Source organism: Punctularia strigosozonata (assembly GCF_000264995.1).
Source record: "Punctularia strigosozonata HHB-11173 SS5 unplaced genomic scaffold PUNSTscaffold_4, whole genome shotgun sequence".
Taxonomy (NCBI): Eukaryota; Fungi; Basidiomycota; class Agaricomycetes; order Corticiales; family Punctulariaceae; genus Punctularia; species Punctularia strigosozonata.
Genome location: NW_006767436.1, coordinates 210,964 through 230,353, shown reverse-complemented (window position 1 = coordinate 230,353; position 19,390 = coordinate 210,964). Strand labels below are relative to the sequence as shown.

At 56.2% G+C, this 19,390-nt stretch overlaps 8 protein-coding genes across 8 annotated transcripts; 2 read left to right on the top strand and 6 right to left on the bottom strand.

Annotated features, from left to right (window-relative positions):
- Positions 1–272: 272 nt before the first annotated feature.
- On the bottom strand, positions 273–1,261 carry PUNSTDRAFT_125169 (uncharacterized protein; the record flags this gene model as incomplete). The annotated part of the gene is made up of 3 exons (XM_007381653.1): positions 273–470; positions 531–728; positions 990–1,261. 3 exons carry the CDS (start codon positions 1,259–1,261, stop codon positions 317–319), a joined length of 624 nt encoding a protein of 207 aa, XP_007381715.1. The 3' UTR covers positions 273–316.
- A 3,307-nt stretch (positions 1,262–4,568) lies between these two features.
- On the bottom strand, positions 4,569–5,781 carry PUNSTDRAFT_50887 (uncharacterized protein; the record flags this gene model as incomplete). Its single annotated transcript, XM_007381652.1, has 3 exons — positions 5,217–5,781; positions 4,775–5,152; positions 4,569–4,720 (listed from the first exon to the last, which is right to left on the bottom strand). A coding segment is annotated over exon 1 (288 nt), but the record flags the coding sequence as incomplete, so codon positions are not given.
- Positions 5,782–5,918: 137 nt separating this feature from the next.
- Positions 5,919–7,434, bottom strand: PUNSTDRAFT_99596 (UAA transporter; the record flags this gene model as incomplete). The annotated part of the gene is made up of 3 exons (XM_007381651.1): positions 5,919–6,934; positions 6,993–7,325; positions 7,379–7,434. The coding sequence occupies 3 exons, from the start codon at positions 7,432–7,434 to the stop codon at positions 6,148–6,150; spliced, it is 1,176 nt and encodes a 391-aa protein (XP_007381713.1). The 3' UTR covers positions 5,919–6,147.
- Positions 7,435–7,825: 391 nt separating this feature from the next.
- PUNSTDRAFT_125167 (uncharacterized protein) lies at positions 7,826–9,409 on the top strand (the record flags this gene model as incomplete). Its single annotated transcript, XM_007381650.1, has 3 exons — positions 7,826–7,952; positions 8,020–8,259; positions 8,318–9,409. 3 exons carry the CDS (start codon positions 7,826–7,828, stop codon positions 9,253–9,255), a joined length of 1,305 nt encoding a protein of 434 aa, XP_007381712.1. The 3' UTR covers positions 9,256–9,409.
- Positions 9,410–10,417: 1,008 nt separating this feature from the next.
- Positions 10,418–11,050, top strand: PUNSTDRAFT_43191 (uncharacterized protein; the record flags this gene model as incomplete). Its single annotated transcript, XM_007381649.1, has 1 exon — positions 10,418–11,050. One exon carries the CDS (start codon positions 10,418–10,420, stop codon positions 11,048–11,050), a length of 633 nt encoding a protein of 210 aa, XP_007381711.1.
- A 160-nt stretch (positions 11,051–11,210) lies between these two features.
- Positions 11,211–12,029, bottom strand: PUNSTDRAFT_64694 (cytidine deaminase-like protein; the record flags this gene model as incomplete). Its single annotated transcript, XM_007381648.1, has 5 exons — positions 11,211–11,266; positions 11,321–11,424; positions 11,479–11,705; positions 11,772–11,876; positions 11,937–12,029. The coding sequence occupies 5 exons, from the start codon at positions 12,027–12,029 to the stop codon at positions 11,211–11,213; spliced, it is 585 nt and encodes a 194-aa protein (XP_007381710.1).
- Positions 12,030–12,492: 463 nt separating this feature from the next.
- Positions 12,493–13,437, bottom strand: PUNSTDRAFT_43189 (uncharacterized protein; the record flags this gene model as incomplete). The annotated part of the gene is made up of 1 exon (XM_007381647.1): positions 12,493–13,437. The coding sequence occupies one exon, from the start codon at positions 13,435–13,437 to the stop codon at positions 12,493–12,495; it is 945 nt and encodes a 314-aa protein (XP_007381709.1).
- Positions 13,438–13,731: 294 nt separating this feature from the next.
- Positions 13,732–13,974, bottom strand: PUNSTDRAFT_34266 (uncharacterized protein; the record flags this gene model as incomplete). The annotated part of the gene is made up of 1 exon (XM_007381646.1): positions 13,732–13,974. A coding segment is annotated over one exon (243 nt), but the record flags the coding sequence as incomplete, so codon positions are not given.
- Positions 13,975–19,390: the final 5,416 nt, after the last annotated feature.

Sequence of the window (19,390 nt, the reverse complement as noted above, 5' to 3'; positions counted from 1 at the left end):
CCGAGGCCATCCGTAAGACATTGGGCAAGAGATCTAGAATGCGGAACGGTCGATGTTCTTCGACAAATTGCTACTAAGCTTAATTGCGACCACCAACGACCCCGTAGTTTTCGCACGCCCGTGTACGGGGGTGTCGTCGCCTGGTACTTATGGCAGGTTAAATGGGATACTCATGACGATGCAGCTCGACTTCAAGTCTTGTTACATGTTACATGAGACGAAGCTACCGCATTCACAAAACTACCACGCTCCGGTACACGCGCGTCTTAAATATATTTCCACCCTTACCCCCAACAACGTAGAGCTCGTGTGCTCGTCATGCAGCAAGCTGATCGATGTGATCTGCCAGAGCTTGGAATACTGGATACAGCTCAGCCATAGAGGCAACAGCCTGCACGATGTTCTCCCCTGCCCATACTGGCTCGCGAACACCTCGAGCCCGCAGTCCTTGTATCAGCTTGCAGATCGGTCTATACAGCATACGATGAAGATGAGGGGGAAATGTTGCATAGAAAGATGGATGGACATACTTGTGAGGTACTATCTGATCTTTCCATGCCTGCCTTTGGCATTCTTTCGAGCAGTATTTCATGTGGTTGCACCCTCCGCAGACCTGGAGCTTCCGTTCCAACAGCGCCTCAGTCTCTGGGCAACCTGGTCCGAAACATCTCGGGTTTTCCTCAGCTTGGCGCTCGGTCGCGCTCAGACGATGCACGAGCGACGCCCAGCTATGCGAGGTGAGTCGTAGTATCATTGGATGATATAACCGTTCATCCTGCCCGAGTCCGAGCGCAGAGTGGAATACCGCCCCCATGGACGCGTAAGCGGACGAAAGGTGTTCCAGCATTTCACCCAGCGGCAGAGTTCCGGGTAGTTTCAGGCGGAGGAGGTCGGTGGGGAGCGAGGCTCGAACCCGGATGCAAGATTCCATCAGTTGGGACCACTGGACGATGAACTTATCGCGAGGAGTACCTGCGCGTTCTGCGAACCTGCGCAAGGCGTCCAAAGGCGCCCCGAGAAGATCTGCTGTAAATTGGAAAGTCTTGTAGACGGCGGTCACTGCACTCAGGGTGGCGTGTTCTCCAGTCGAGCGACCTAGAGCTATCTCGGCGATGACGTTCTCCCAAGTGGACAGGTAGTTGTAAAATGCTGCGGGTAAAAGGGGGTGATTGACCATCAACTTCGTCACGGTATGAGCGCCAAAGATGACCCCGAGGAGGTGAATGATGTGAAAGGCGGATGGGACGATTCTATTGGCCATCTCTATCAAGGCGTCTAAAGTGGCCTCAAGTCCATAAGGCACGAGATCTGAAGCTGATGACGGCCAAGGGGGGTGTTCTTCGATTCGAGCTCGTGAGCGAGCAGAGACAGAAGCCGACGTGAAGTCATTTATGGCGATCGTCAACAACGTAGTCATAATTTCCCAGAGATTCGCATCCAGCGTGTGGGCAAGGTGCATCGTTGCCTCAAGAGGAAGCGAGAGGTCACATCGACACTCGTTCATGTAGGCGGTGCAAGATTCGAAGTTGACACCTGGGGCGCAGAGAAACTTCATCATGGTTTCGAGCAGCGTACGGTGGCGTCGAGGCCATGGCTTCTTCGACAATCGGCGGTTATATGGTCCTATGGTAGTGAAACAGGCTGCGTAGAACTGATGACAATGCTGTGGGCGGGCCGGGTCCCGAAGCGAGCGCACTAGAGCGTCGTCGATCTCGTCGACATCTATGGACAGCGACATACTATCAGCGCCGGGCAGTCGTGAGCAGTATAATCCAATGGACCAGAAAATATACCAACTCACAGCTCTGATTCGGAGGCCATCCTTTGACGAGAAAGTACTTGCGAGCGAGGTGGTCGTGTTGCTCAAACCGGCGTAGACGCAACACGCGATCAACTTGCAGCGGCCGGGACAACGTGTACTCCCCTTCTCACGCCCAACATTTGCAGGCAGCAGGCCAGCTGCCAGCCTCGATGAACTGAATCCAAGGTCGATTGCGGCGTCAACGACGGTGCAAACTACTTGTTCATATCCTAAGATACTGTATCCATTATTCGACACGAAGTCATGCATAAGTTGGAGACAGTGCCGTGGCACGAGACAGTACTTGCGTACGGGACGTCTATGAGCAACTCCCGCCGATTCGTGACAGTCGTGAGCAGTACAAATGCTGAGAGAACAAGTATCTGGAATTACGCTGTTAATTTCAAGGCCATGCACAGACCAGACAGGGTAAGCCTGTGGAGGAGGGGAATCCCAACAGCACGCTCGCGACGCGACCTGCTGGCAAAGGACTTGAGCTTGACGTCACACGAGTCGCGCGACGCGTAGCTACTTCGCACGCCCGACGACGCCGACCAGCGTCATTCACAATGGTGCAGAACTGATTGTCCATCTTACATTTTACATTCACAAATATTGTGTACAACCAAGCCCCGAAGCCACAGTTACACAACCGTAGATGGAAGTCGGAATGTGTCACGCCTTCCAGGATCAGAGCAGGTCAATGTGATCGGCGAGGTCGATGATCGTCCGAACCATGGTCCGGTAATCGAATTCATCATCGGGCACCTGGCAGAGATTGACCGATGCCCATACTGGTCGGCGAACTCCGAGCGCTTGCAGCTCCCTTATGCGTTTGCAAATGGGCCTGTACCAGGGAGCCAAGGATGAGATTACGCGTCAAATAGAAGATTGTGGATGAGAAGTACTTATGAGGTGCCCGTTGGTCTCTCCACGCGCGCCTTTGACATTCCTTTGAGCAGTACGTCATGTGCTCGCACCCAGCGCAAACACGGAACTTGCGCGCAGCCGTTGCCTCAGTCTCCAAGCATCCCGGTCCAAAGCATCTCGGGTTATCCCTAGCTTGGCGCACCGTCACACCTAAGCGATCAAAGACAGACGACCACGCTTCCGGAATGCACCGCTGTAGTATGCTCGGATGGTACTCTGTGTTGTTCAGCGGCAGTTCGAGAGTTCGGAGTAAAGTTGCGCCTGTTGACGCCAAGTGGAAGGTGGTGTCGTCCAATAACTGCAACATGTGGAAAGGGAGGTCGCTGGCGACAGAACACCGTGCCTGGAGCAAGAAGCGCAGTAGTCGAGACCAGAGAACGACGAACTTATCGCGAGGACCACAGGCGCTTTCAATGAGCTTCCGCAAGGCGCTGGGGGCCGATCCAAACAGGTCCGAGACGATATCCGAGACCCTGGCCACGGCAACCACAACAGCAATAATATCGGATTGTCGAGCTGCGTATTCGTCCAAGGGAATTTGCTCCGCGTGCATCGCCCAGATAGACAGGTAGTTGTACAGCGAGAAGGTAACGCGAGGGTGATCTAGCAACATCTTCGTCGTGGTTGGCCTTCCAAAAACAACAATTATCGTGTGAACAAATTGGAACATGAACGGGACGCGATGGTTCATGGTGTCAACAAGAGACACGAGAGTCGCCTGAAGCCCGAACGGTACAATCTGCGAAGTCGACGACGGCCAAAGGGGGTGCAAATCTGTCTGCTGAGAGCGGTGCGATGGAGAAGTCGACAAGAAAGCTTTGATAGCAATCACAACCATCCTAATCACGTGTTCCCAGAGCGTCAAGGAGAACTTTGCAGGCGGAGTCGCCCGATGCATTTGCTGTTCAAGCGGTCTTGAAAGGTCGCATTGGCAGAGTGCCTGTTCGGTCTTCACGAAACGTGACAAGTTGGAGAAACCGGGGAGGGTGATGAACTTTATCAAAGTATCGAAGAGCGCATAGTGACGACGCGACCGTTGCTTCTTCGTTAATCGGAGGTCATATTGGCGTATCACGTCGAAACATGCCGCATAGAACTGGTGGCAGTGGCGCGGATGGGCCGGATCCTCGAAGGAGCATACAAGGACATCGTCGATCTCGTCCACAAGCGACGAGGTACTACAGCCGCGAAGTGATAAGAAGTGTGGTAATATGAAGCAGCGGCAATCGTGAACGTACATGCGTGGTCCCGAGGCCATCGCCAAGAACTACCGTTCGAACCGTCGTAGTGCTCGAAGCCGGTACACGGGTTCCGACTCTTGGTAGGGTCGCCTAGGGGCAAGTAAATCAGGTGAATGCCACTGAGGTAAAGACAGGTAAAGAACACGGCAAAGCAGGGTTGGTTGTAAACCGAAGGTAGCTCGCGGCTCAACTTTGAACCTTGCAGTCACGCCCGTGCACGGCACATAAGTAACTTACTCAACTGCCGTCACACCCATTTTAATTTGTGAACTTGCAAGCTTTGGTACTGTACACAGTTTCGGAAAAGCTGAGCTGCTAGTGCGCGTTGAGCGCTGAGCGGTTTCAACGTGACCCTGGGATCGAACCGGTTTTGTCAACACAGCGACTGAACAGCGGTCGAGCACCTAGTACCTAGTTAGATGGAGCATCTGGTCGCCGCTATATACACGCTATCAGCCGTTGTAGCTCAACCAGGTAGTATAGCCGTGAGGAAAGCGCAAGGCGTTCCAAGCTGTTCCAGGCGAATCAGCGTTGGCGGCAAATCAAGGTCTCCTAGCTAAAGTTTGCAATGACACCGTAATGTCTTCCGTACAGAGATTGTCTAGAAGATCAATATGCTGGATAAGAGTTTGATACCCCTTATACGCAACAGCCGAAGTAGCCGCTTTTCTTTGCAAGGCCCTCCTTGCACCACACCGAAAGGTGCACCCCTCAAGCAAGTGCATCTTTGATGATTTTGCATACAGGCCTAAACCGGAGAATCAATCTACTATATACGCAGATTTTTTAAAATAAAACTCACCTGTGAGATAGCTGAGGGTCCTTCCACCCGCACCTCTGGCACTTCTTCGAGCAATACTTCATGTGGTCGCATCCAGCACATTTACTGAACTTGCGCCTGGCGGTTGCCTCCGTTATTGGCAACGCGGCCCTCTACGAGCTGGCCCGTCCCCGAGGTCAACGAGTCGTTTGACCGCCGCGTCGACCTTCTCCTGGCTCGAGGACGAGACTATCACAGAGGCTTCGTTATAGAGGGCGAGCTTGGCCACCCCGAACCCTGTGGTCAGAGGTTCACGCAGACGGGACTTCCGGCGCACCGATCCCGCTGGCGCCGCCTGTGACGACGACGCGCTTTCCCGTAAGTTTGCCTTGCGGTCGAGACATTCCGGTTCCTCTGACACTTGCAATGAAAGAGCATCGTCAACACGCCCCGTTTTTATACCGTCGAAAAAGCATCCACTCACCTCATCTATTTCCACGATGCAAGTCCGCGTCTACGAAGATAGAGCCGCAGTCGACACGTTTTTTTCAGTGCGTAGAGCCCTTGACGTGGGTGCGTCCTGGTTCCTGTGGCCCCCCACGTCGCCAAACCCGGGGTGAATGCGCAGGACGATCGCATTTGCCCTTTCTGGCGAAGGTCTGAACAGATCATTGGTTATGTGTGGGTACAACCACGTGGGGTCAAGTGGGTATTGAGACCGCAGCAACGAGTGACTTCTGTGGTACTCGCTACCCGAACGATGCTTGCACCGCCAGCGTAGCAGGGGTAAAAATGCGCAGGTGCGTGTACCCACTGCGAGTACATCATCCACAGCAGAAAGAAGCTTTGGAAGGGTAATGCCGAACCTTCGTCGCGGACGCGTTCGCATTTTCCTGATTTGCATCGTCTGTCGCGGGACATAACGAGGCAGTTCCGTCCTATGGGGCTCATATAGGGCCAAAAGCGCAACACGACAGCTGTCGTCGATCGAGGTCCTCGTGAAGGAAGCTGAAAATCGGACTTTGGACCAAGGACTTGCTGCTATCAACTGGGAATGATCCGTTGAGGATGCAAGACAGTTCCCGGAAGCCTGGCTCCCCAAGATTTAGATACGCCGCGACACTATATCGAGCGTATCAGTTCAGGGAGGGATGCCTAGTGGAGGAAGATGGGAAAGGTCTGGGAGGGGAGGGTGGCAGGGTCAAGGTGAGGACCTTGCACGTCGCGTCCACGGGCGTTATCTGGGGTTGGCTATGCTGCGAGGATGTGATTTCAGAAGATACAAGTGTTTCGGCGTCTAGAGTGAGAACTTGGTGACGAAGAGTCCAGCCCTAGATCCTGGCCTGAGAGTAGCCCTGCGTAAGGGAGGTGATGAAAACGCCCCCTCGCGCCGAACGCAGCCTATCGGCCACCCATCAATCCCGCTTCATCTTCTTCTCCACGCTCTCGTCGAAAGCGACCGGCCCCTTCGCTCTCGCGTCTGTCTCCTTCCGCTCCTTCTCCTGTGCGCGGCTCTTGCTCGTTCCCGTGGCGACCGAGTACAGAACGGTCCCAAGAAGTACGAGCGTCGCGCCGCTCCACATCATGCCCATGTCGACGGTTTGACTCTGGGAGCGGAAGAGGAGGACGCTGACGAGGAGCGAGACGGCCTTGCGGACGGCGAGGACGAGCGTGACGGTGAGCGAGCTCACGCGCGCCGTGAGCTGATTGACGCCCGAGACGCAGACGAGCTGGGTGAGCGTGTTCAGGAAGAGCGGGATGTAGCCCGCCGGGATCGCCACCGTCGTCCCCGCTCCCGTCCCAAAATCAGAACGGAGGTCGAAACGGACGGGGAAGTGGGGGAGGGCGAGGACGGTGGTGGGTCCGCGGCGGATGGCGGCGAGCTGGGCGGCGATGTCGTGCCGGAGGAAGAGGAACATGGGGAGCGAGAGCGCGTGGAGGTAGAACATGGATTCTTCCCAAGGATTGTGCGTGAGCGAGCGGGAGTAGCGGCTGTACGTCCGTTCTTGGACGATGCCGAGCAGGCCGGAGAGGAGGAGTGCGAGGGAGAGGAGGGAGATGCCGATGAGGTATTGAGACGAGAGGGCCTTGCTGGTGTCGGAGCTGGAGGAAGCTCGTGGGGTGGGGTTGTATGCGGAGAGGGTCGTGAGGAGGACGCCGGCGGAGACGAGGGCGATGGAGAATATCTGGAGGGTGGAGTATCTGGGGTCATGGTCAGTATGTGTGATTCGGCATTTGTAAGAAAGAGACGATAACTGACTTGCGTCCGAGGACAAGGTAGCCGAGCACCATGCTCACGACGAGACCCCCGCTTCGGAAGATGATGTGGACGGACATAGGGACGTCATACGCAAACGCAGCATTGTTGAGCAGCGAGATGAGACAAAACAGGGCGACTTGTATCAAGTACGGGGTCAAAGGTATCTGCCGCCGTTTGAGGCGGGGTATGGGTATTATAGCAGATCGGGAGCTCCTGCTGAGCTCCACTTGGCGGGGTAGAGCGGAGAGCGCGACAACGAGAAATTGCGCAAATGTTATAAGTGTCCCTGAGCGCGGAAATGAGGATGTGAGTTGTTCTAGGGTGAGGGCGTTGCTGAAGCACATGTAAGCCATGATGAGCAGAAACCGAATACATGCTCAGCGTACCTGCAGCAACCGCCGAATATCAACGATAACGTGGTGAACCAAGAAAGCAGAGCCATGTATTCAGAGCATATAGAAAGCAAAATTCAGAGCGAGGGGTAGGATGTGGCTAGTTCGTTGTTGCTGGTACACGGCCGCACCCCTACAGGGTCCAGCGCCGGTTTGGTCGGAGCGCAGAGGCGAGGACGCGATCACGTGTGGTACGCGTACTCGTCAGTGTCGGTCGCGTGCGGCGTGTCAATGTCGATCGCCCGCCCGTCCCGCCCGACGGCGACAGACACATCTGAACCACCGGAGGTGAAAGATATTCGCTCCAGTCACTTCAACTGACGGCGGGATGGCTGTCCGATGCCCGCCGCGCGCACTTCAAAAGGGCGCCCCGTCCCCTCGCCGTTTCCTCCCCCCCTTCCTCTTCTCCTCCACACATCCCGCCCATACCTACTCCCAACTATGTCGTCTGTCGTCGAGCGCACACACCCGGCCTCGCTTGCTCCCTGGTCCTCGCACAGTCCCGAATTCCTCGCGTGCGTCTCGCAGAAGGTGTCGAACGAGATGGTCAGCTTCATCGCCAACAAAGGTGAGCCCGACTTTCACCGGTGCCGTACGCGGGGGATCGGCGGTTTACTGATGCATACGGATCGCAGCGCGAGAGGTGATCCAGATCGACGACCCGTCGGCTTCGGAGTCCCTTCCGAGCCCCCCGCAGACGCCCGCCAAGACGGACGCTGAGGACCAGCAGCAACGAGCCTCCTCCTACCCCCTTCCCTCCCTCGAAGCATTCATCATCAGCATTATCAAGCATTCCAGAGTCTCGGTTCCCAGTCTCCTCACAACCCTCATCTACCTTGACCGGCTTCAGACGAAGCTCCCCAAGATGGCCAAGGGTATGTCATTTTTTTCTGCGCAGATTGTTACCTTGGCTAACGTCACTCGCCACGATAGGAATGCCGTGCACTCGTCATCGCGTGTTCCTTGCGACGCTCATTGTCGCATGCAAGTACTGCCACGACTCGTCGCCGAAGAACAAGCATTGGGCGAAGTACGCCGGGCTGTTCGACCTCGCGGAGCTCAACCTGATGGAGCGCCAGCTCCTCTTCCTCCTCGACTTCGACCTCAGCTTTGACGAGGCAGAGGCCGCCCGCCACTTTGCGCCCTTCATGCCGACGTCGAAGGAGACGCGCGCCGCGGCGGTCGCCAAGGTGTCGAAGGCGCGCAAGACCCGCACCGGTGGTACCGCGCCGACCACGCCCATCCGCGCGCTCGCCAAGCAGCTCTCGGCCACGTTCCTTTCCGTACCCGCGCCCGTGCAGATGCCGCTCCCGTCGCCCTCGACGTCGTCGGAGTGCAGCGCGACGACGACGGACTCCGAGACGGCGTACGAGTCGTCCGCGACCGAGTCCGAGGCCGAAGAGGACGACGAGTACGCGACGCCGAGCAAGCCGTCCGCCGGCGGCAACAAGCGGTTCACGCTGCGCGCGATCCCCGTGCACCCCCGCGTCGGCGGCGCCCAGCAGCAGCAGCAGCAGCGGAACCGCGTCTCGTCTGCGGACACGATCGTCGGCAAGCTCCCGCCGTCGCCGTCGCCGTCGCCCGCGCGGAAGATCAAGTTCGACAGCCTCCCCGCGCACCGCGCGCCGTCGTCGCAGAAGCGTGCCGCCTCGGGCGCGTCCGCGTACCCGGTGTCGCCTGCCGCGCTCTCGGCGTCGGGCTCGCTGCGCGCGCGGCAGCCGTCCGAGTCGTTCCTCACGCGCATGTGGGGCGCTGCCACCCGCGGTGCGCAGGGATCCGAGTGCGATACGCCGACGACGGGGAGCACGCTTCGCAGGCTCACGCACCGGCGGTCAAGCGCCTTCCGCCAGGCGCCCGCGACGGAGGTCTAGGACGAAACATAAAGGAACTCGAAGGCGTCTGCTTGATATACCGCTCCCCAGCCTCATCTCTGTGAAATGCTACGAAACCTCCGCACCATTTGCTCATCGACGATTCCAACGACATACCCCCCCTCTCCGCTCCGCATCCCGGTTCCATTCACTATCCACCTTCCTTTTCCGTCCACGCTAATCCCTTTTTTATTATTTTCATCTGGACATTTCGCTATTCTACACCGCTTGCCACACAACTTAATCTCTCTCTCTCATCCTCGTCTTGAGTACTTAGGTAGTTAGGTAGTAGATCCGGCCTCCGATTCCACCACCAGCACGACCACCACCATCACCACGCCCTTGTCTCAAGTCACCCACCCCACCCTCCAACCCCCCTAACTAATCCATCCATTACTGCCTGCCTCGTAGATAATCAACCTGTAGCTTTACTAGCATTATCCGTTATGTATCGTAGGTAGTATGTGCGAATTTTGATTGAGGACGTCCGCGTCCTTGTTTGGAATAGTATATCCGCCATCGGAGAAATCAAGTAGGTATGTGCTGGTCGCGGAGTGCGCGCGGTAAGGACGTCCGCATCCTTGTTTGGAATACATAGTATATCCGCGATCGGAGAAATCAAGTATACGTAAGTATGTACTCTACTAGTCGCGGAGTCCGCGCGGCGAGGACGTCCTGATCACTCCCGACCTTCGGGATCTCGACGGGATCTCGGATGGACCACACAGGATCGAAGTAAAGGGGCGTCGGCAGTGCAGCAGTAGGAGGAGCTAGAAGGTATAAAGACCAGGTCATGGAGCGCTCGTTTCCTCACCTCGCAACGCAACCACTCAACTCCTCTTTCCCCGCGGACATCTGATCCTTTCACCTTCCCCCCTTTTTTCAACCGGATCTTGTCGACTGGGACGACAGTATCACAGCTTAGGCTCGGAAGACACATTCGGTTCAAGGGACTTTCTCTATAATCCGTGCGTGCGCCCGTTTATTCTTCGTGCCCTTGATTTACGGTGGCTAACCTCGACGTCACTCGCGACAGTTTCCAATTCATCGGCTTGTTTACCCTTCCTCACACAACCTTACGGCCGCCCTTTAATCACCCATACCTTACACCACTCCGCATAATCACTCGCGTCCCCAAACGAGAAAAAGGATGAACTCGAACATGGACATTAGCAGCAGCAGCCCGTTCACCACCGTCTTCTCCCCGCGCTCGCAGGGCCGCAGCACGCAACCGTTCTTCATCATCCTCACCCCGACGTCCTGCCGGTCCGACCACCACCACCATCACGAAGAAGTGTGGACGACCGCGCCGTCGTCGCCGCTCAAGGACGAGGACATCGACGGCGAGGAGATGGTCGACATCGCGACCGCCGCGGTGATGGGGCTGGGCATTCGGGAGTACGCGCCCGGGTCGGAGGGGGAGGGCCTGGGGCTCGGGATATCGATGATGGACGATCTTGGCGACGTCCTCGCCACCGGAACGCGGCAAGCTCGCCGAAGGGAGGGGGGCGCCGAGGCGGAAGTCAACGACGCCAGCCCGGGGTTCGAAGAATGGGTTACCCCTCTACAGGCCTTCTCCCCCGGCCCCGCCGCGCCGCCGGTACGCCGCTACGACGCGGTGCGGATCGTGGGCGCGGACGAGGACCCGATGGAGGTGGAGCAGGCGATGGAGGATATGCTGGGCGTGCTCGTGCAGCCGCTCGTGCAGCCGTATGGCTGGACGTTGGAGGCGTACGCGGAGGAAGCGGCGTTCGGGACAGGATGGTACTGGGATGACGAGTGTTATTATATCTAGGGCTTGGCGGGCCGACAACGCGGGCGGTGTCGGGGCCTGAACAAAAAACTAGTTGGGTTTCAGGATGCTTCCGGGTAGATCGTATATGCATGTGTACATGATACCCACCAAAAATGGGATTCATCTTCTTCTTCCGCGGATCGATGTCGTATATCAGGCGTCAGTGTTTGATTTCTGTCTTCAAGACGCGGTTTGCTTTTGATTTGGGCACCGGAGCTGCGGGAGAATGTCAGGAATGATCATCCGTCTTTGGGGTGCGCGTACACGGACCGTTCGCATTCTCCGTGATGTAGAAACGGCGCAAGACCATGATAGCCTCCTCGCGGAGGTACCCTCCCGTCGATCTGTAGCTTGGGTGCTTAGGGTGCGGCAGCCTGCGTAGGTAACGTCAACACGACCGCGAGAGCACAAAAAGACTGGGAGCGTACGCGCTGTTCACCCCGAGCACGCTCCCGTTCCCGCCGAACCGTTCGTTGCCGCACCCGTAGAATACTTCTTTGATCCCCATCTGACGCAGGGCGGACCCGCACATGATGCACGGCTCGACGGTGACGTAGAGCGTCGTGTCCGACAGGGGGTAGTCGGTGACCGTTGGTGTCAGCTCGCGGTCGGCGAGGATCGCGTCGATGGCTTCGAGTTCGGCGTGTCTGGTAGCCTGGAGAGGACACGTCATGAGCTCGGTTGGTGCGGTTCCAGACAAAGAAAAGAGATATGTGCGTACGTTGCGAAGTTGGTTGGTGCGGTTGCGAGCCTTGGCGATGATCTTGCCGTCCCTGACGAAAACGCACCCGACAGGAACTTCACTCGCAGCGAGGGCTTCCTCGGCCTGTTACTACATATGCGATATATCACCTCTTGCATCTTAGATATTAGATGATATGCGCACCATTTTCATCGCTTCTTGCATCCATGCGATGTGCACAGAATCGTCGTTTTCTCCCGCCGGCCGTACAGCACTGGAACCAGGTGCAGTTGTCATTCTGCTGGCTTCTTGTTTATTTTTTTCCTCTTATTCATATGTTACTGAGTGGCGCCGTGGGATGTAACAAGGCCAGAGACGCGTAAAGAACGGCCGAGAATGACGCAGGGACTGACTCGCTGAGCAAAGCGCGAAAGAAAGCATGTGACGCGAGCAAAGCTCTATTAGAGCAGAGGTGCGTTCACACGGTTGAGACTCTCAGTGCTCAGACGAAAGACCGTTGTAAGTCTGCGTTGAGCGGGGGAGAGAAAAAGTAGCGTACATGTCTCGTCGTACGCTACTTATATATCTACGGGATCCCGGATTACGAGTATATGTTATTCGACAGGCGGAGTGGTCCATGACGACCGGGGGAAGTATAACGAAGGATAGCAACGGCTCGGGAGGCGCGCGGACAGAGCCGCACCGTTACATTCGCCCTCCCAGAGACCGAAGGTCTATGAACTAAGGAAGGTGAGGGATGTTAGAATCGAGATCCAGATTGTGCATTCATGGTTTCGCGGACAGCCTCCAACAGTATGCGTTCGCGCAGCTGGGCGTCGGACATCGCCGGTGCGTTCCGGTCGCGTCTATCGGCACCCATGTAGTTGCCGCGTGCGGGGCGGTTCTTGCGGATGGGATGATTGCCCGGGCCCGAGGTTCCTGAACGAGGATGAGGGTGCGAGTTGGCGCGGTTGGAGCGCTGCTGGTTGCGGCGCTGCTGACCGAACACGGCGCGGATTTCCGGGGAGAAGAAGATGGCGCGAGGGGAGGGGCCATGGATGTAGTAGCGCGTGCCGTTGACGTCTCCCGGGATGTACGTCGAAAAGCATGCCTTTCTCTTTGGCACGAGGTTGTTGAACTTCGTGACGAAGTCGTAGTAGCCGTCAGGCAGCTCGGCGGAAGCGGGGACGGCGTGCGACCGGATTTTCTCATCGAAGGAGAGGAAGCGGTTGAGCGTGCTGTGCGCGATTACTTCGAGGACGAAGCCGCCGTTTCCATCCGGGGAGCGCAGGATGAACTGGCGAGCCGACTTCTTCATAAAGATGAAGTACCCGAGAGCGAGGAAGTCGTCGACGGGGGTAAATGAAGGGTCGAGGGTTGAGGGATCCTCATTGATGATAGCAACGGAGCTCGCGTCGGAGGTAGCGATCGACGGGTGATCGGTGGGTACCGGGAACACGGTGGTGGCCGCGACGGGTGTAGGGAGCTCGGGGGCAGGTTGATCGATGTTGGGTGCGCCAGGCCCATGGAAGGCGTTGGCGGGAGAGCCGGTATCGATTCCAGTGGACGCGGCCCCAGAGTTTACGGCAGGACCGTCGTAAGGGGCACCACTAAGGACGGCAGTGAGGTTGTTGGCGGTAGGTGAGTTCAGGAATTCGTTGATCGTGTCATCGTCGAAATTCATGAGCGTATCCGTATCCGCCATTGTGGTGGTGAGTGAGGGATGGGTGCGGCGAGACCTGTGTCGTCGACGACGTCGGGCCTTAGGTCGATGGGTAGTTTCTCTTGCTGACTGCACGGTTGATCCTGTATTATATACGAAGTCGTTAGTAACCCGGTCGTCGATGAGTGATAGGCGGACACCGCCAGCATAAACTTGCGGATCATCCGTGGGTGGCCTCCCTTTCCCGTCCGGCAGTTCGGAAGCGGAGGAAATCCCTAACGCGTCGAAGTAGTGCTTCAGCTGTTCGAACCCCTCCACCCTGGAGAGCGGAAGCCAGGTCGTGTCGCCGGCACGCCATCGTACCTCGAAGATAGTGTTCATTCCCCGTCCTTTGTGCGAAAGTATTCGATCTATAGCCCATTCCGACGTTTCTTCTCCGAAGTCCGCGATCTGGGTCTCGGAGCGTCCAGGGAACAGTCGGTCGTCGTTAGGCACATGTACTCGGAGTAGCGACGAGTGAAATACCGGATGAACGCCTCGTTGCAACAGCCGTGCCGGCAATTTCAAACGATAGGAGTTGTTTCCGAAGTCGGTCTCGACGAGATACGGGCCAACATATTTCGGTAAGAGTTTGCGCGCACGTCCCTTGGGGAACGTTATGTTCTTCGTGGAAACGTACACTAGGTCTCCTTGAACGAAAGGGGATGGTCGTCGTCGTCGGTTCGCCAATCGGGTCTGTTTTACGCGAGCGTCGAGGATGGCGTCGTGTGCGGACATGATGGCGTTCTTCATTCGTTGCGCGAAGGCTCGGACACCCGGATATTCGTCCTCCTTTGGCTGGTCCCAGATCATAGATCTGGGCATGCGTCCTGTATCCAGGAAGAACGGGGCGAATCCGGTACTGTCAGATCGAGCGGCGTTAATAGCGAATTCGATACCGGGGAGTTTAGCTACCCAGTCTCGTTGGTCGTTCCCTACGCACGCCCGAATCATTTGTGTGATAGTACGGTTCGCGCGTTCAGTAGAGCCATCCGATTCCGGGTGGTAGGCGCTGGACATGTTTAGCGATACACCAATCAGCTTGTTTAGATGCTGCCAGAAGGAACTCGTGAATAGAACATCGCGATCACTTATTATCCGTTTGGGAAGTCCATGTAGCCTGTATACTTCTACGAAGACTAGCTCGGCAATGTCTCTGGCCCGGTAGTCTTGCCGGCTCGGTACTAAATGGATACGGCCTGTTAAGAGGTCAATGACGACGGTAATCTCATCATACGATCCGTCCCTGTCTTTAGATACCGGCAGTGGTCCCACAAAATCGATTCCTATTGCCTCCCAAGGTTCTGTGGCGACAGGGAGTGGGTTTAGCAAACCGTAAGGCTTCTGATTGCTGGGTTTGCTGCGCCTGCAAGTAGTGCACGAGTCGCAATATCGTTGTACATCAGCCACCATCGTCTTCCACCAGACGCTATTTCGAAGATAGGTTACCGTCTTCGATGGTCCTAGATGGGCTAGGATGGAATGTGCGCGAGTGATCACCAGTTCGCGGGCTTTCCGTTGTCCAACGAAGCAGTCGGGTATGCATAACAACTTCGTACCTGATTCCCTCAGATACACGATGTCGTCTTCGCATACGAAGTTCTTGTAGTGGGATGGGTTGGCTAGAATATCGCGGTAGAACGGGTCGTCGGTATATTTGCCCTTGAGGCAGTTTGGAAAGTCGTCGTTGGTGTCAGCGAGTATCAGCGGCAGTGCTGGCGCGCGATCATGCTCATCACCTTGCTCGTCCTCTATGCATTGCTCTGTGTTGTCGTCGATACTAGGTTCTTGTTTCGTAACCTCCTCGCCCTCCTGAAGCTGCACCGGTAGCTTCAACGTAACCCTCTTGATGCGTTTTGCGAATTCCTGCGCGGTCTCAGGTCGGCCCGATTCCGCAGGTGCTATGTCGGTTGCCTCCTGGCGTGCAGGTGTCGTGGCGGCCGGTCGTGCCTTCGGTCGGTGACTCCGCGCGCCCTCCGTTCGCGGTACTGAACCTTGTGCGCTCTGTGACGTTTCCTGAGGACGAAGTGGTCGGGGTCGGAGTACGGCCATGCTGGCCTCGAGACCGGTTAGGATCATTGGTGAGTCCCGACGAGGAGGTCGCCGGTCATCATACTGAACCATTTCGGAAGCCCTTCGCTCGGTTCCCGGGGAGTCATTAGAGTAAATTCGCGATAGTGCGTCTGCGAGGTTGTTTTCAAGCCCCGGTACGTATACCACCTCGAAGTCGAACTCAGACAGCTTTTCTAACCATCGTGCTTGTCGGCCAGTCAAGTTCTTTTGATTCATGAAGTGAGTAAGCCCCTTGTGGTCGGTATACCATCGGAATTTAACCCCAAGTAGGATGTCCCGGTGGCGCATCATGGTTTCGAGTCCGGCGAGTAGTTCGATTTCGTGCACGGCGTAGTTTTGCTGAGCGGCGGACAACTTTGCCGAGTAAAAAGCGACAACGGGTGCGGTTCGCCAGTCGTTGCCCTGGCGAATACATCCTCCTACGCCCGTCAAACATCCGTCGGTTATGACGTGGACGGGTGCCGCGTCTGGTCCATAGATCATCGATACGCGATGGACGTGTCGGTGCGCCTCAACAATCTGCTTAACCTCGTCAAAAGCGCGTTGTTCGGTTGGGCCCCATCGGAATACGACGGTGTCTCCCGTTAACCGATTAAGGACGTCCATGGGGACTCGTATCCCCGCGCATCCGTCTGCAAGGTACCCTACGGCGCCTAAGAATCCTCGTAGTAGATCTCGGTTGGTAGGGACCTTCCATGACGCGATCTTGTCAATTTTTGCTCCGTCGAGATAGATACCGTCATGTGTAACTATGTGCCCAAGCAACTTGATCTGGTCTGCCAGAAAATGCATCTTGGACTCCGATAGGAAGAACTGGTTTTCCCGCAGTGTGTCGATGACGATTTTGACGCAGCGAACGTGCTCGTTAAGGTCGTCGTTATGGACGATAAGATCGTCCAGATATATCTCGAGCCAGACTCCAATGTACGGCGCAAACAGGTCTGTCATTACGGCCATGAAGGTGGCGATGGCATTACAATCGCCCTGTTGTAGTACAAGACTGATCATGGTGCCGTCAGGTGTAGCCATTAGGGTGTGCTCTACATCTTCCGGTTCAATCCGGACCTGCTCATATGCGCCCTCCAGATCCATCGCTGTGAAGAACGTGCTGCGAGCGACCCGGCGTCGTATGCCGTCCTGATCCGGCAGTGGCGACGCGATCTTCTCCGTATTGTCGTTTCGCGCCCGTAAGTCTATCGTGTTCCGCATACCGCCGTTTGGTTTGCGAAGGAACATCAGTGGTGCCGCGTTGACACCGTTTGCATACTGCCATCGACCGGATTTTAGAAAAATGTCACGTTTTGCGTTCCATAACTCACGGAAGCCTTCCGGGCACCTTGAGGGGCGGAACGGATAGCGCTTGGTTCGGTCGATGATCGGGATTCTATGATTTACGCGCCGCAAGGGCGGTAATTGGGTTTCAGTTGCCTTTTGATAGAGGGGACGGGCGTACTCGTGTAGATCCTTTCGGATATCCTCCAAGTTACGTTCTTCGAGTCGGGCCGACCTAGATGCAAGCAATCCGACATCATCGCCGGGTTTCATGACGCTGGGTTCGTCCGTGCCGATCATGACCCTGGGGGGGTTCAGCCCGATCATGACCTTATGCTGCCATATGAATGGAGTGCCTAGAATTAGATCATACCCGTCGATGTTCATGATGTCGAAGGTTCGTTTGCATTTGACGCTGGCGTACTGTAGGTCAACCGAGGTGCAGAAGTTTACCTTGGTTTTGGATCCTTGAGCCGCGAGCTGGACGGTAACCTGACTGTCGAGGGGGGTCTTCGCAACTTTGAGCTGTTCGGCGAGAGTTGTCGACATGAAGTCGCCCAGAGAGCCGGAGTCCAGAAGGGCCCGACATTCATGACCGTTGATGCGGACCAGAATGACTATAGGTTTCGGGATGCTGCGTCCAGTGGTGCGGGATCGCGCGGCATTGCGTTGGAGGGAGGGAAAGCTGCCTTCAGGGACCTGTTTGACGCGCGCCGCACAAATCCGATACTGAAGGATGCTCTCGTTTCGCCACGTCTCAGGACGAATGTCATCAAGCACGCAAAACTCGTCGACGACCTTGATCGATCGTGGCCGCAGAACGTAGTCGTCGTCTATCACTCCGATAGGCGCAGTCTCAAGTTCCTGCCGTCTCTGTTCAAACTCGGTCGTCGTTTGCTTCGGAGCCTGAGGTACGTGTGCCTGTAGCGGTGGTTCCTCGCCCTCCAGGTTAGCCTCGGGGATCTCGCTTTTGTCGGATATGCTACTGTCGTCGCCGTCCCAGTCAGTAACCGAGTGGAGACTAGGCACCGCTTCCGTCGTTTCGCTCAAGGCCCAATTGCTACAATCGGTGACGGTTTCAACTCGCGGTGCGACGGAGAAACCCCGCGATGTGTGTCTGGTACGAGCATGTACCCACCAACTAGCGGCGTATCCGGATACGTTGGGCGTAGTGGCCGGAGTGTCAGTATCGGGTACGAGGTCGTCCCGTTCCTGATGTTCGGTAGCTGATTCAACGTTATCCGAGGTTTCGTCTTCGCAGGAGAAGAATGTTTCATCGCCGTCGCCGTCAGAATCCGACGAATCCTGACTTTCATTATGGCTTGACGAGTCGACATCATCTTCTGGTTCCTCGGTCCGGTTTGTTGGTTCAAAAATACAGGAGTCGGCAAGATAATCTGCCTCCGTATAGCCCAGCTCTTGTTTCTCGAATTTGTACGATAGGTTGATTAGTTCGAGGATGCGTTTGCGGTACCATCCAACGAAGTCGAAATTGAAGCGGCCAAGGTGCAACACGGGCAAGAAGATTAGTGCCGATAGTACGGGCTCGTTGATTACCCATGCGATCTCGTTGGTCCGCGTTTTGACCATGCACGATGCAACCGCCGTCTCCTGCGGCCATATGGGCCATAGGTGAGGCAAGCGGTGTATTCCAAACATCATCTGATGTTCGATCCGTTCTTGCACAGGGTCTCCAAACCGTCGTCGGTACACGGTTTCCCCTTCAAGTACGTGATATCGAACGTTTTCCGGGCATGTGAGGTTGGATCCTACCGGATTACTATAATACGTCTCACGTACTTGGGACATCAAGGGAGTAATACCGCGTGTTCGTAAGTAATCCAGGTTATGCCATAGCTGATCAGCTCGAATCGCGTGATCCCATCGGTCGGCGCGAACTTCGGGGGTGAATCGAATGTCAGGGGGGTTTCCCCAGACGTCGAGTCCATTATCAAGTACTACACCGAGGTTTCCATACTGCGCAACAACCTCGGACAAGGTGCTCGATCGATCACTCTCGTCATCTACCTCGGTTTCGGAACCACTATCCTCCGAAGATGCGTCTTCGACTTCTGTCTCGGAATCGCTATCGCCGAAAGTTTCCGCGAGGTACATCGCATTGGCCCGTAACTCGTCGATGATTTCGACGGGTTCATCCCCCGAGTTTTCTCGGTCCGAGTCGTCTTCAACCAGCGGTAGTCGAACGGCGTAGCTAGTTTTTCCCGGTGGTTTGGTTGCCGGCCCTTTAACCCTTTGTCGGTCGGGGCAGTTACGTCCTAGATGCCCAGGCTGCGAACAGTTCCAGCAGAGTCCATTGTCGATGTGACGTTGACGCTCTTCGTCAGACATCTTGGGAGCGTCCTTTCGCGGTGGTTTTGGGCCACCTCTGGACCCTGACGGGGTCGCGTTCGTTGTTCCTGTTCCTTCGGATTTGTTCGCTGACGGGGGACGTGGATCCGAGGCTGTTACCGTGCCTCGCTTTCTGCTGGGTAAACTCTTTGTTACTTTTGGGGCAGTAACCGCGGACCCTAAGTGTACTGAGTTCTTTACGGCTCGTTCGGCCTGTATCGCGGCGGCGACCGCGTCTTCAAACGAGTCGTGTTCAGGGTGC